This window comes from Carcharodon carcharias, chromosome 14, assembly GCF_017639515.1.
Source record: "Carcharodon carcharias isolate sCarCar2 chromosome 14, sCarCar2.pri, whole genome shotgun sequence".
In the NCBI taxonomy this organism is placed as follows: domain Eukaryota; kingdom Metazoa; phylum Chordata; class Chondrichthyes; order Lamniformes; family Lamnidae; genus Carcharodon; species Carcharodon carcharias.
This window is the reverse complement of record NC_054480.1, coordinates 116,061,914-116,076,461: the sequence shown is the minus strand read 5'-3', so window position 1 is coordinate 116,076,461 and position 14,548 is coordinate 116,061,914. Positions and strand designations below refer to the sequence as shown.

Sequence of the window (14,548 nt, the reverse complement as noted above, 5' to 3'; positions counted from 1 at the left end):
GACGGTAGTGTTGTGGTAATGTCACTGGCCTAGAAATCCAGAGGTCTCAGCGAATAATCTGGGGACATGAGTTCAAATCCTATCACAGAAGTTGGTGGAATTTAAATTCAATTAATAACTCTGGAATTGAAAGCTAGTCTCAGTAACGGTGAATATGAAACTATCATCGATTGTTATAAAATCATCATAAAACCCATTTGGTTCACTAGTAGCTTTTAGGGAAGGAAATCTGTCACCCTTAACAGCCTAGCCTACATGTGACTCTTAACTGCCCTCTGAAATGGCCTAGCAGAGTTCAAGGGCAATTAGGGATGGGCAATAAGGTCTGGCCTTGCCAGTGAAACGTACATCCTATGAAAGAATAAATTTAAAAGTAATAATACCTGGTTTTGTCTCACTAAAGTGACACTGTTTCTCAGTAGTTGGAGAGGCATATGCAATGGCTTGCGTGAGGATCACAATCTTCTGCTCATGCAACAAGGGGGTCTCATTGTTATGCCATGAGTTATGTTATTGAACTTGTAGATATTGGGTAGCGACAGTAAACTTTGGATCGTGAGGGATACATGTTCGCTTATGGGACAATAATTTATACATATATGGCACCTTTAAGGTAATGAAATGTCCAAAGGAATTTCACAGGAGCATCATAAAACAAAGTGTGACACTGAGCCAATAAGGAGATATTATATCTGGTGACTAAAATCTTGGTCAAAGAAGTAGGTTTTAAGAAGTGTCTTAAAGAAGGAAAGTGATGAATTGGGGTGCAGGGAGGGAATGCCATTACTTGGGGCCAGCTGAAGGAACAGCCATCAAAGATGGACCAAGAATGCAGAATGAGAATGCACAAGAAAACAGAATTAGAGGAGCACAGATAGGGGGGAAAAAAGGTTGGTGGAGGGAGGGTGATAGAATCTTGAGTTCTGAAGATTTGTTTACTACTGATCAAAATGCAATAGAAACCTTATTGCTGCATCGCCAGGTGCAAAAGTACTGGTTTGACGTTTTAAAATATCTGAATGCATCCTCGAAAAACACTTCTCTACCTGTAAAATCCTCCCCCAAATTTAATTTACCAATCAAGTTTTTGATTAACTTTTGCATCCTAACGCCCTCGCCCACTGACCCCGTAAACTACCTCAGAATATTTTCTGAGTTAAAGGAGCTACTAATCTCCAAGTTGTTGGTTTTTAGGGCGTTTAAAACCGGCTAGTGGCTGAGGAGGAAAACCTGGATTCGGGCGTCTCAGCAGCAACTGAGCCCCATAAACACTTGGCAGAAAGGAGAGGAGCTCCCTCCAATCCAAATGAAAAGAAATTAAGTGCAAAGGCGTGGCCGCAAAGTTTGACTTTGTTGACGGGCACTTGGTATGAGGGCCCTCCATCGCCGCCTCGTTGCCCTAACACAACAGGTCGCGCTGTGATTGGTCTGAAGTGGGTCAATGAGAGGCCGCTTTGCTGAAAGTGGCCGAGGAAGTAAGATGGCGATGGCGGTGAGGGCAAGTGTCAGAGCGGCCGGAGATCGGAGGCTGAGGGTACCGGCTAGAGCTGCCCTGCTGTTGGTATGAGGTGGTGGGGGCTACTCCTCGGGGAGAGTCTGCGGTCAAAAATCTGTGCTGAATTATGGAAGTTTCCAATGTTTCCACGGCCCACTCTCTGTCTTTGGACTGTCAACGTATCCACATTAACGGTGGATCGATTGGAAACGCTGTTCTCCTTCGAGAGGAGTAAGGAGATATTTGATAGAGGTGTTCGAGGGGTCTGGACAGAGTAGATAGGGAGGAACTGTTCCCATTGGCGAAAGGATTCAGAGGACACACATTTAAAGTGATTGGCAAAAGAAGCAACAGCAACCTGAGGAAAATCTTTTTTATGCAGTAAGTGGGGTGGGATCTGGAATCCACTGCCTGTGTGTGGTGGAGACAGATTCAATCACAGCCTTCGAAAGAGAATTACATAATTATCTGGAGAGACAAATTGTACTTGAGCATAAAAAACAAATTAATAAATGGAATAAAAACAAAAATGCGGATAATCAGGTCAGGTAGTATCTATGGAAAGGGAAACAAAGTCAATCTGTGAATTTAATTCACTTTAAGCCACTTACATTGTTAAAATTGGGCCCAATGTTTCAGGTCAATGACCTTTTGAAAGGTCATTGAGCTGAACATTTCCCTCATTTTCTGTTTTTGTTTCAGATTTCTAGTATCTTCAGTATTTTGTTTTTATAACTAATAAATTATTCTTGCACCTGTTTTATAAGAGTTAATTTTTTGTTAATTTCCTTCAGGTTTGAGAGTACTGCCTGTGAGACTCTAAAATTTATATAACAAAGCCTGTCTAACTGATCGTTTTAGTATAGAATGGTACAATACTTTGCTCAATTCTGGAAAGGTTCCATCAGTTTGGACAATAGCAAATATAACCCCTCTATGCAAGAAGAGAGGGATGCAGAAAACAAGAAACTGCAGGCCAGTTAGCCTGACATCTGTCTTGGGGAAGGTGTTAGAATTGATCAGTAAGGAGATTATAGCTGTGCAATTAAAGAAACTCAAGGTAATCAGGAAGAGTCAGCATGGTTCTGTGAAAAGGAAATCTTGTTTACCCAATTATTGGAGTTCTTTGAAGGAGTAATGTGCGCTGAGGATAAAAGGGAGCCTGAAGATGTGCTGTACTTGGATTTCCAGAGGCATTTGATAAGGTGTCACATCAAAGGTTATTGCAGAAAATAAAAGCTCATGGTGTCAAGGAACTACCATATATTTCCTAATATTATTATGGGATACTTTAAAGCAGGTTTGTGTGCGTGTGTGTATGTGGTTCTATGTGTGTGGCTAATTTAATTAAACTAGAGATGGTTAGACTGAAAAGTTTAAATTACCAAAGAAGTGAGGTGCAAAACAGGCATTTGAAATGGAGATGAGTAAGCTAAGGTGAGGTTTCAGCAGAAATGGGTGTGAATTAAATTTTCATGTTTTGATAAGTGGAGAAGTGTTTGATTTTCAGAGTGACATGGAAAAAGTTTACAACTGGCAAACTAAGTAAGGCAAGGTTATTACGTTGATTTTTTCCCCCAAAAGTGCTGGCCATAATGATAATATGAAAGATTTTTGTATTCTAGGAGAAGTAACTTCTAAAGACAAGTTGAAAAAATGGGATTTACAGATCAAAAAAAGAGAAATATATTGAAAGAAGGATGAAAGACTGTGTGAGGTGTGGCCATGTAAGATCTCGAAAGGTGACTGTGTGAAATAGACTTGGGGAAATAGCCTCTAACCACCCTGCAGAAGTTTGCTGCTCCAATAGCCAAAGTTGTGTTAAAAGCCTTTGGAAGTCCATTGTCCATTGGGTGCTTGTGGTAATATTGCTGGATGACTATAAATTTGGAATCTATTTGGACTGCTGCCTTAAAGGGGGTGTGTAGTTTGGAGACTGGTTAAGTGGGAATTTTGGAAACTATTACATCTGTGTAAGTAATCTTGTGTGTGTTTTAAGTTTTTCTTCTTTTGTGTTGGGAAATAGAGATAGTTTAAGTAAGTTATATTGGTATTTGTGGGTGTTAGGAATGAGTTTTAGCTTTAAAATTTAAGTTTGATTTGTATTTCTGTATCTGTGTGTTAAGAAATGTCAAAAGAAGTTTTAGTTTCACTTTAAAAAGGTGCTTGCATTTCTAATAAGGAGTTTTATGACCCCTAAAGAGAAGATAACCATAACAAGGGTAGAAGGATTGGATTGTTGCCTAGCAACAGGGGCCTAGAGAGGTAGGCTTCTCACACAGACACACACACGAGAAGAGAAACAGCAGTTGTTTTAGAAGCTGTTTGAATGCAGTTGGTTCTGAAAGTTACTGCGTGGAGAATCTGGAGCAAGGGGGACAGATAGCCAGTTCCAAGCTAAAGAAAAACCCCAAAAATCTAAGGGAGTAGAAAAGCTAAAGAAGACCTTCTAGTCAAAGGAAGGACAGGAACCTGGGAAAAGGTCCTATTAAGTGAACTTAAGAGTGAGGGGCAGAGAGAAAGGCTCCAAGCTTCAGATGTAAAGAGACAAAAGCTGCAGAAAGCAGATTTAAAGCAAGAACAGCTTGCAAGAGGCAAGAAGGTCCAAAGAGACAATTGAAGGTCTGTAACCTTTTGCTATGGGCATGTGAAGCAGTGGTGCACTGTCGATGGCGAGTTGGGTGAGACAGAGTGTATGGAAGACAGTTTGAATGCATGTGGTGACCCAGGGAAGAGGAGCTTCAGAAGGGGAGTTTAAAACCCTGGAGGTGAACCCTTGCAGAAGGCATCTGAGAGAATGCATTGGTTTAGGAGAAGATTCCAAGGCGAGGTCTTGGAGAGTGGAGATTGGAAACCCTCATGTAAAGGACGGAATTCAGTGAGACTGGTTGGTCCACAGAGTGACAAGGGTCTGGGGGGAGTTGAGAGATCGATAGCACCTGGTTGAGGTGGCATCTGTCACTTGGTTTCAGAGTGTGATGTGTCTGACCACAGGGTGGCATGGCTTTACATTGACTGTGTACTTACTGTGTACATTAGACTATACGATAGCTTTTGTAACTTGTAAAGATATAGTTGTGGTGAAGGAGTAGTGTTATATAGTTAATCTTTTCTTGTTGAATAAATGTTTTATTCTTTTGTTATAAGTTCATCATCTGACCCCTTGTGCCTCTGTTCAGTAGCTAACCTCCATGCATCTAAACAAACAAAAGTTAAGATCTATCAAGCTGGGTTCCACTCTGGGATCAGGCTAGTCCAGGGGTAACCTCAGCTGGGATTGTAACATTGTTATTAAATCTTTTAATTTAATCTTTAAAATCTCTAAAGATGGTAGTAGACTCATTATTTCTAACTTCAGTGCATAAGCCTTCTTGTAATAAATACAAATTGCAAAATCATTGTGATAGCATGGTCAAGTTTCCCGTGTGGATCAGCCTGGCAAATACCACCTGCCTATCATAACAGTGATGGAAGGGGTAACATATTTACATAGATAGAAGATTGGCTGGTTGGCAGAAAACAGAACATATGCAAAAATGGATCTTTTTCTGATTGCCAGGATGTGACAGAAGGTGTCCCACAGGGGTCTGTGCTGGGACCTTAATTTTTACAATTTATACCAATGATTTAGGTGAGAGGAGTGAAGGCATGGTAGCTAAATTTGCAGATTACACAAAGATAGGTAGGAAAGTATGTTGTCAAGACGACATGAGGTGGCAGATGGTTATGGATAGGTCGAGTGAGTGGGCAAAAATCTGGCAGTTGACGTATAATGTGGGAAAATGTGAAGTAGTACATTTTGGCAGGAAGAATAAAAAAGCAGAGTATTACTTAAAGAGAGAACAGCTGCAGAATTCTAAGCTGCAGAGGGATCTAGGTGTTCTAGTGCATGAGTCACAAAAGGTTAGTATGCAGGTACAGCAAGTAATTAAGAAGGTTATGAAATGCTAACCTTTATTATGAGAGGAATTAAACATAAAAGTAAGGATGTTATGCTTCAGTTAAAACAAGGCATTGGTGAGACCACATCTTGAATACTGTGTGCAGTTTTTGTCTCCTTATTTAAGGAAGGATGTAAATGCATTGGAGGCAGTTCAGAGGAGGTTTACTAGATTGCTACCTGGAATGAACGGATTGTCTTATGAGGGAAGGTTAGACAGACTGGGCTTGTTTCCACTGGAATTTAGAAGAGTGAGGGGTGACTTGATTGAACATTATAAGATTCTGAATGGTATTGACAAGGTGGATATGGAAAGGATGTTTCCTCTTGTGGGTGAGTCCAGAACAAAGGGGCACTGTTTTAAAATTAGGGGTTGCCCTTCTAGGACAGAGATTAGGAGAAATTTCAGAGGACTGTGCGACTTTTGGAATTCCCTGCCTCGGAAAGCAGTGGAGGCAGGGTCTTGAATATTTTTAAGGCAGAGGTAGATAAGATTCTTGTTTGGCAATGGATCAAGGGTTATTGGGGTTAGATGGGAATGTGGAATTTGAAACAGAAACAGATCAGCCATGATCTTATTGAATGGTGGAACAGGCCTGAGGGGCCAAATGGCCGCCTACTGCTCCTATTTCGTATGTTTGTATGTTCGTACTTGTACATGTTCAGTCTTTCACACAACATCACCATCAGATTAATATTCTCTAATATTAAGGCCCAGTTATTGGTGACTCTGCCCTCAGTCTTGTAACTTCACCATGACCCTAATATAGCTAATATTAAGTCAGCAATTCTTAAATAATGTGTACTTTGAGTCCTGCCTGTCATTTTAACTCCTACCCCTCAACATTTGAGAGTTTTTTTTAATATATAGTGCATTAGAAAATATTGCATTTGCAGTGATTGTAATGATTTTGGATTTGGTTCAGATGATTTGAATGGAGCTAATTCACCTGGGTCCTCTCCCCCACAAATGTTAGATTTTGCTCCCACCAATGCTGTCGGATCCCAGCAATCCCCAATGCTTCAAAACTGCATTCCAAGTCCTACTGAACCCAGAGTCTCCCTCATTAGACTTTTTCTGCTCTACACCTGCATGCCATCACCCCTTCTTAGTAAACACGAACCTCTAGATCACATATCCATTATTAGCTGATCCTACAGCTGTCTCCAGTGTTCCCAGATCCTGATAGCTCCCAAGTGTGCCTCTGCATAAGAGTGTAAGAAATGGGAGCAGGAGTAGGACATACAGTTCATCAGGCCTGGTCTGCCATTCATTATGATCATGGCTGAACTTGTACATCAGCTCCACTTTCCTGCCCTATCCCTATTTCCCTTGGTTGCCTTAGTGCTAAAAATCTATCCATCTCTTTCTTGAATATATTCATTGACTGAATCTCCACAACCTTCTGGGTTAGAGAATGACAACAATTCACAAACCACTGAGTGAACAAATTTCTCCAGGTCTCAGTCCTGAATTGCCAACCTTTTATCCTGACTCTATGACCCCTAGTTCTAGAATTTCTAGTCAGGGGAAAAGGCTTCTCAGCATCTCAAGATCCCTGTCCTGTTGTTTTTCCACATCAGTGTTCCTGGTAATATATTGGATAATGCCCTGTGATTAGAGAACCTCTTGACTGACCATGAGCAATATCACAAAATATCTACAAGTCATAAAATATGTCTTGCATCTAGCACAGGCCCATTGCACTATCATAGATGGAAAACTTCTCTTTAAAGCCAGAGAGTAAGATAATTGGTTCGTGCTGGCCACTTGTGACATACAGCCAGAAATTTACAAGCTACTTAACCCATATCCTCTGATTAATAGATCAGGTTATACATTGGGTCTGCATCCATAGTTAAAAGTCGCAACCTTGCATCAAATTACCCACGAACAATGGCTGGAATATTAGTTGGTACCACAACAGCTCCTTTGAGGTACTGTTAAATAATATTGCATTCATATTGTCTTATCAGATGAAAATATTTCAAGCAGTTCATACAAAGGATCACGTTTTGCAATGCAGTCGCTGTTTCTATTTTTTGTAAATATAGTGGCCATTTTGAGCAGATATGGCCCAAAATGGAAAATGAGATGAATAATCAGTTAACTTCTGATTGATGTTGTTTGACAGGAGTAATGCAGTGGAATCTTTAATATTCTTCTGGAACAGACAACGGAAGCATTGGTTTAGCCTCTCTTCTGAACCATAGCATCTCTGACAATTCAGCACTTTCTTAGTACCAGCAGTCAACTAGTTTGTCCTCAAATCTAAAAGCAAAATACTGTGTATGCTGGAAATCTGAAACAAAAACAAATTGCTGGAAAAACTCAGCAGGTCTGACAGCATCTGTGGAGAGAAAGACAGAGTTAACATTTTGAGTCCGTATGACTCTTCTTCAGAACTTCTGAAGGGGTGAATTTTATGCTTATTTAAATGAGACTGTCAGAATTTCTGAAGAAGAGTCATATGGACTCGAAACGTTAACTGTCTTTCTCTCCACAGACGCTGTCAGACCTGAGTTTTTCCAGCAATTTTTGTTCGTGTCCTCAAATCTATTTATATTTGTTATTTATGGCAGTTCTTTTATTTTCTTAATTATGTACATTGTTTTTTATTTTCAGACTTCATCTGCTGTCAACAGAATTAAAAGTCTTCTGCAACACAGACCAGAATGTGTATGTAAAACTGCACTTTTAAAAGAAATAAGATTGTAAGCCTTGAACAGAAAGACTGACCTGGTCTGTTAATTAAGTGGTGAATGGCGATCGTAATTGTAACTTTCTGTGGGGAAGGGATGAATTTTATGCTTGTTTAAGTGAGACTGTCAGTGATGAGAGTTTAACCCTTTTGTAGCACCCAAGGTTAGATGGTATTCAGCATTTTCTAGTCAGGTATAGTATAAATCAAATAAAAGGCAATGGTTTTTGCCGAGCTGTGGAGGAGCACCCCCTGTTATAAAAGTGAATCTTATGTTTCTCATGCCAGGTACTCCTACCATCCCTGAGTAAGACTACAACTTTACTGATAATTTTGGTCCATCATTTCCAGTCCATCAGAAACTAGATTGAAACTGACTTTTTTCATTTGCTTTTAGAGTAACCTCGCCTTGAGTTGTTTTAAAGCCTGTGTCCCAGAGGTGAAAGAACAGCATCTAACCCATTATGATATCCAGTTCTTTTTTTTTATTTATTCATCTGAGCCACAGTACTCAGAATCAGTTATCTGCCTTTTTGGAATTGGGAGTTATCAATCCAGGCTATGTAAATTTATGATTGTACAGATACCAGTATATATGTTAAACAAAAACAGAATTACTTGGAAAAACTCAGCAGGTCTGGCAGCATCGGCAGAAAAGAAAAGAGTTGACGTTTCGAGTCCTCATGACCCTTCAACAGAACTGATTGAATGTTAGAAGAGGGGTGAAATATAAGCTGGTTTAGGTGGGGGGGAGGGGGTGGGGGAAGAGAAGTTGGGGGGGTGGTGTGGTTGTAGGGACAAGCAAGCAGTGATAGGAGCAGATTTTGATTATCTGCTCCTATCACTGCTTGCTTGTCCCTACAACCACACCACCCCACCCCACTTACTTCACTTCTCTCTCTCTCTCTCTCTCTTCCCCCCCCCCCCCCCCCCACACACACACACACACACACACACACACACACACACACACACACACACACACACACACACACACACACACACACACACACACACACACACACACACACACACACACACACACACACACACACACACACACACACACACACACACACACACACACACACACACCACCACCTGAAACCAGCTTATATTTCACCCCTCTTCTAATATTCAATCAGTTCTGTTGAAGGGTCATGAGAACTGGAAATGTCAATTCTTTTCTTCTCCGCTGATGCTGCCAGACCTGCTGAGTTTTTCCAGGTAATTGTTTTTGTTTTGGATTTCCAGCATCTGCAGTTTTTTGTTTTTATATCAATATATATGTTAGTTTAGCTTCATCTACTATTGGACAGAGTGACTCTAGAGCCACTCTCTCTGATATTGTAATACTTATTATCTGAACAAAAAATTAGTGTCAGAATCTGTAACTCCTTTAATTAATAAGAGTTAGAGCAAATAAAAGTTGCATTGGAGTCATAGGCCCCTGTAGCCCTGGTATATTGACAAGGAGCCTCCTCAGTGCTCTGGAGCTTGTCATTACAGTCCCTACTGTTAATCAAGTTCATGCAAACAGAATTTGCCTGCAATGTGCAGCAGCCACTATAACATGGTAGCGCGAGTACAATACCCCACTACATAACAAGAATATTCCTTTTACCCAGCTGTTTCCAGCTCCACTCTGATTTGCCACTTTATTTAAACTACAGTCAGACTTAGAACAAGCCATAACCTCCATACTGCTTAGAGGGAATTAAAAGTGCTTAAGTACACAAAAAGTTGACAAGGTATTATTTACTTATATAAAAATAGAAAGTGCTAGAAGAACTCAGCAGGTCCGGCAGCATCTGTGAAAAGAGAAACAGAGTTAACTTTTCAAGTCCATTATGACTCCTCCTCATCATATTCTGAAGAAGTCATATTAGACTCAAAACATTAACTCTATTTCTCTCTTCACAAATGCTGCCAGACCTGCTAAGCTCTTCAAGTACCTTCTTTGATAATTTCAAATTTCCAGTATCCACAGTATTTTGCTATTTACATTTGTTCTTGTATTCAGTGCAACCTTAACAAGGTGTGAAGTCGGGAGTTATGATTTCCCTTCGTACCTGAAATAAATGGAGCACTTAAGACTCTATAACTGGAAACTTTGAAATTGAAAATAATGCAAAAAGATAATTGTTATCGCCTTCTGGCCAATATGAGACTGCTAATTTTAAAGGTGGATGCTTTAACTGGTGGGCATTGTATGTACAGTTGAAACACTTAAATATATTATCAAAATCTATAGAATTTAAACTTTTAAATTTAACTAATTGCAATGATTTAAGTACAAATTGATTTTTTTTCCTATGATCCTGGAGAAACTGTGGGTTATATTGAGATCAAGGTTCTAAGGACTATTGACTAATTGAATCCGAATAAATTGTTTGATCAACCACAAACTCTGTGGGGCGAGTGACTTGAAAGGCAAGATAATCAGACACATTTAACATCTTCACATAGAGTGTACAGTTAAGGGAGTGTCCTCCCAGTTTTATTCCAGGAGTTACTCTGTAAGTGTATGTATTGAAGCTGCATTGATCCTGCTTTAATGCAGTTTGCTTTGATACTTCCTAGACAGTTGTCTTTTTTTGTTCTTCAGGTTGGCTTGAAAGTTGGAGTCCGCACTCGTGGCTGCAGTGGTCTCTCATATGTGATAGATTACGCAACAGGGAAGGGGAAGTTTGATGAAGAAGTTAATCAGGATGGTATGGAATGTTGGAAGTCTCTAACTCATGGTGAACGGTTGTCAAGCATTCCATATGTTTAATCTAAACTAAAAAAAATCCCAGTTTGCTGAGAGTATACTTTTCTTTCACTTTATGGCCAGGATTTTCCCCTCGGTGATTTGGGGGTGGAGCCAGCTCGCCAAGGGGGAAATGATGTGGGATGATGTCGAGAGGAATCCCCAACGTCATCCCGGTCTCTTTAAATTTTTAGGAAGGCGGGCGGACAGCGAAATCAGTTGTCCGCCCACCGACCTGTCAATGTCCAATTGAGGCCATTGACAGGCTAGCTAAGATAAAGACCTGCCCGTCCAAGCTTAAGGCTGGTGGGCAGGCCAGGAGCCCCAGCGGGCTCCAGATTATTCATGAAACTTCATCCACTGGCGGGCTGAAGTTTCATGTCCGTTTTTTAAAAAATGTAATAAATTTTTAGTGTTTATCATTAACATGTCCCATCTCGTGTGACGTTGTCACGTGAGAGGGACACGTTAATAATTTTAATATTTTTGTATTTTTAGAGTTTACTTACCTCTCACGAATCTCTCTGAGACAGGACTTTGCCTCAGGGAGCAGTGCGTCTTTGACAGTTGGGGATTCCCTCCCCCTCCGGAACAGGAAGCGCTGTCAGGCAGGCTGCTGGGCGGGCCTTAATTGGCCCGCCCACTCAAAATGGCAGCGGGCCCCGTTTCGGTGGTGGGGGTCGACTGTCCGCCCATCACCGAGCTGGTGGGGCCCGCATGCCATCCGAGGGCAAAATGCTGCCCTATGTATTTTAGCTTTAGAGTCTCATTTGTTCTTCATTCCCAGGCCAACGGTATGGGACAAGTGATTGCTGCCAGGACTCGCTTGTGGTAGTGAATTATCTTCAGAAAGTGAGACCTAACTGATGTTGGGGTGTGTTTGGGATGGAGGCCCTTGTGTCTACGATCATATAATACAAGAAATGTAGAATTTTGCTTTCCAAAATAAGATATTGGAATAAAGGAAGTCTTGCATTTATATAGTATCATTCAGGATGTTCTAAAGTACTTTAAGTGTAGTCACTGTTGTAATGTGGGGAACACAGCAGCAGCCAGTTTGTCCATAGCACGCTCCTGTAAGCAGCAATGTGATAATAATCAGATAATCATTTTTTTGTGAGGGACTGAGATTGAGGGATAAATAGTGGTCAGGACACTGGAGATAATTCCTCAGCTCTTCTACAAAATAGTGCCATGGAATCTTTTGCATCTGATGGGTCTTCGGTTTAATGTCTGTTCTAACAGCTGGCACCAAGGTAGTGCACTGGAGTGCTAGGATGGATTTTTGTGTTCAAGTCTGTAGAGTGGAACTTAAACCCACAACCTTTTAATTCAACAACTTGTATTTATATAAGTGTTTTTGAAGTAATTAAAAAGCACTTCATAGGAGAGTTATAAAGCAAAATTTGACACTTAGCTACATAAGGTGAACTTTCGGCAAATGGCTAAAAGCTTGGTCAAAGACAGGGGTTTTAAGGAGCCTCTTAAAGGAAAGGGAAGTAGATCTGCAGAGGTGTTCAGAGGAGGAATTCCAGGGCCTAGAGCCTAATCAACTGAAGGCACGGCCCCAATGGTGAAGTAATTAAAATTGGGAATTCTTAAGAGCCCAGCATTAGATGAGCACTGATATCTTGGAAGGTTATGGTACTGTAATAAATGACAAAGACATGTCAAGAACATGAAAAAAAATCATTATTTTCTAATCCTAAAATATGTTGTCTGACCAGGGGCAACTGTAGGTCAGCAAACACAGGAGTAATGCGTGATTAGATGACCTCAAGTTTAGAGCCAAAAGTGCTACCAACTGAGCCACAGCTGATAGAGACCTCAAGATCTTTATATTTTGATTTTGGCATATGCTTACTGTGTGATTGTCAGCTGTGAGCTTTTGACAATTCAATTAATGAATATTTTAAAACTGTTTTATCCCTCACTATTATTCATTCCATTCATTGTTTTATTTCCTTTTCAGGTGTACGTGTGTTCATTGATCAGAAGGCACAGTTAACTCTGCTAGGAACAGAGATGGATTTTATTGAAACAAAAGTTTCCAGTGAATTTGTTTTCAATAACCCAAATATTAAAGGAACATGTGGATGTGGTGAAAGCTTTACTATTTAAATATTTAGAAAAAATATAAATGTTTATGTATATAAAATTAAAGGTATAAATAGTGTGTCACCATATAGATGAGCTTTGAAATTTTCTCAAACTCATTTAAATATACTGTACATGGATTCCTAGAGAGGAAAACAATGTCTGAGAACACCAAAGGGAACTTAAAACCTGTGATATTTAAATCCGTCGCTTAGTTGCAGCTTGTCACCTATGTCTGCATCAATACTTAAAGCCCTTTCGAAGACTAGTATAGAATTGTCTTTTGTATATTCATGAAACTTGTAGTTAGAATCTTATACTGTGGGTATTCAATTTATATACCTGCAGGGAAAAAAAGTTATCAACTCAAATTTTTCCCAATCCTGTCCTTTTGTATAAACATTTAATACTATTACCTTGCTGAATCACGCACAGTTCTTTGGTGGTGGTAATGTGTATAAAACTTCGACTTCTAGGATTTAACATTCTTACGGATGGTGGAAGTGGGCTAATTGGTCAAACTTTAAATAAAACATGCATTATAGTTGTAAATTAGGTGGTAGGTGAATCCTCCCTTAATTCACAGTTGGACAGTTATAAACTTTTCTCATTGGGTTAAAATTTTTAACTGAAGCCATATGCCCAGACTCAAGTCAAGGTATGAATGTGTTAATTTTCAGACTTGCCTGAATCAGCAAATAAATTGAGACTTAACTGTATTCTGGCAATTTACTGACTTGTGGATATAAGTGTGTATTCTTGGTGGATGACTTGTTTCCATAACAAATGGCTAATTGTTTAATGCATTTTCACAAATGTGCTAATTAATCAGCATGCTAAAAGAATGACTAAAGTTAATCCCACATTCTTGTAATTTAAAATTTCAGGCATTTACTTGGACTTGCAAGAAGATACAAGTTTGAAATTAATTTGCTGTATGTGTTAGCAGTTTCCAAGATAGCACCCTAAAGTATATTCTTATGATGTGCATCTGTACTCTAGCAAGAGAAAATGAGATTGGAAATTAAACAAAGTTTCTTTGCCTCATTCTTTCAATTTTATGTACGAAATTAGAATTGAAATCAATAATTTGGGTGCAAGGAAGGGAACAGCATTCTGGTGGGGCTAAGACATCAAATGAAAATATAAAGATAAGTGGGTTGAGATGTCAGCCTGCTAGATTAATATGTTGGTCTTTTGGATTAATGAGGTGATTTAACCTTGACCAATTCCTCTTTCTCCCCTGTTCCTCAATAAAATAATGAAGCAGCCTATGTATGCCTATAGCAGACCTTGGATAACACCCAAACAAAAGCAATAAAATGTAATTACAAAATCCAACTGAATGTTCTCAGATAAAGATATGATCCTTTTCTGCCAATCGGTGTTTGTTTAGAAACGTTGACGACCAAAATAAATCAGGTTACTCATCTGATCACAGATTGCGGGATATTTTGGGCACTTCCCTACGTAAGTCACGGAACATAATCTGCCAACTGCTGCTCCAGCAATCAACTCCATACAAATGTGGAAATTGAAGTTGGGACTTTCTTGGTCTGCGT

General features: G+C 39.8%; 1 protein-coding gene across 2 annotated transcripts; it reads left to right on the top strand.

The window, feature by feature from the left end:
* The first annotated feature begins 1,348 nt into the window (after positions 1 to 1,348).
* LOC121286698 (iron-sulfur cluster assembly 1 homolog, mitochondrial-like) lies at positions 1,349 to 14,033 on the top strand. 2 transcript variants are annotated; one of them, XM_041203677.1, is made up of 4 exons: positions 1,349 to 1,561; positions 8,062 to 8,115; positions 10,746 to 10,851; positions 12,862 to 14,033. In XM_041203677.1, exons 1-4 carry the CDS (start codon positions 1,442 to 1,444, stop codon positions 13,008 to 13,010), a joined length of 429 nt encoding a protein of 142 aa, XP_041059611.1. In that variant the 5' UTR covers positions 1,349 to 1,441; the 3' UTR covers positions 13,011 to 14,033. The 2 variants fall into 2 exon arrangements, with proteins under 2 accessions (XP_041059611.1, XP_041059612.1); XM_041203678.1 differs by having other exon boundaries at positions 1,350 to 1,498.
* Positions 14,034 to 14,548: the final 515 nt, after the last annotated feature.

Excerpts from the sequence above, each read along its gene's own strand:
- LOC121286698 (XM_041203677.1), top strand. The coding sequence starts at position 1,442 with ATGAGAGGCCGCTTTGCTGAAAGTGGCCGAGGAAGTAAGATGGCGATG. Across the intron at positions 1,562-8,061 it reads CTAGAGCTGCCCTGCTGTTG|ACTTCATCTGCTGTCAACAG; the intron begins GTATGAGGTGGT and ends TTTTATTTTCAG. Across the intron at positions 8,116-10,745 it reads TGCAACACAGACCAGAATGT|GTTGGCTTGAAAGTTGGAGT; the intron begins GTATGTAAAACT and ends TTTGTTCTTCAG.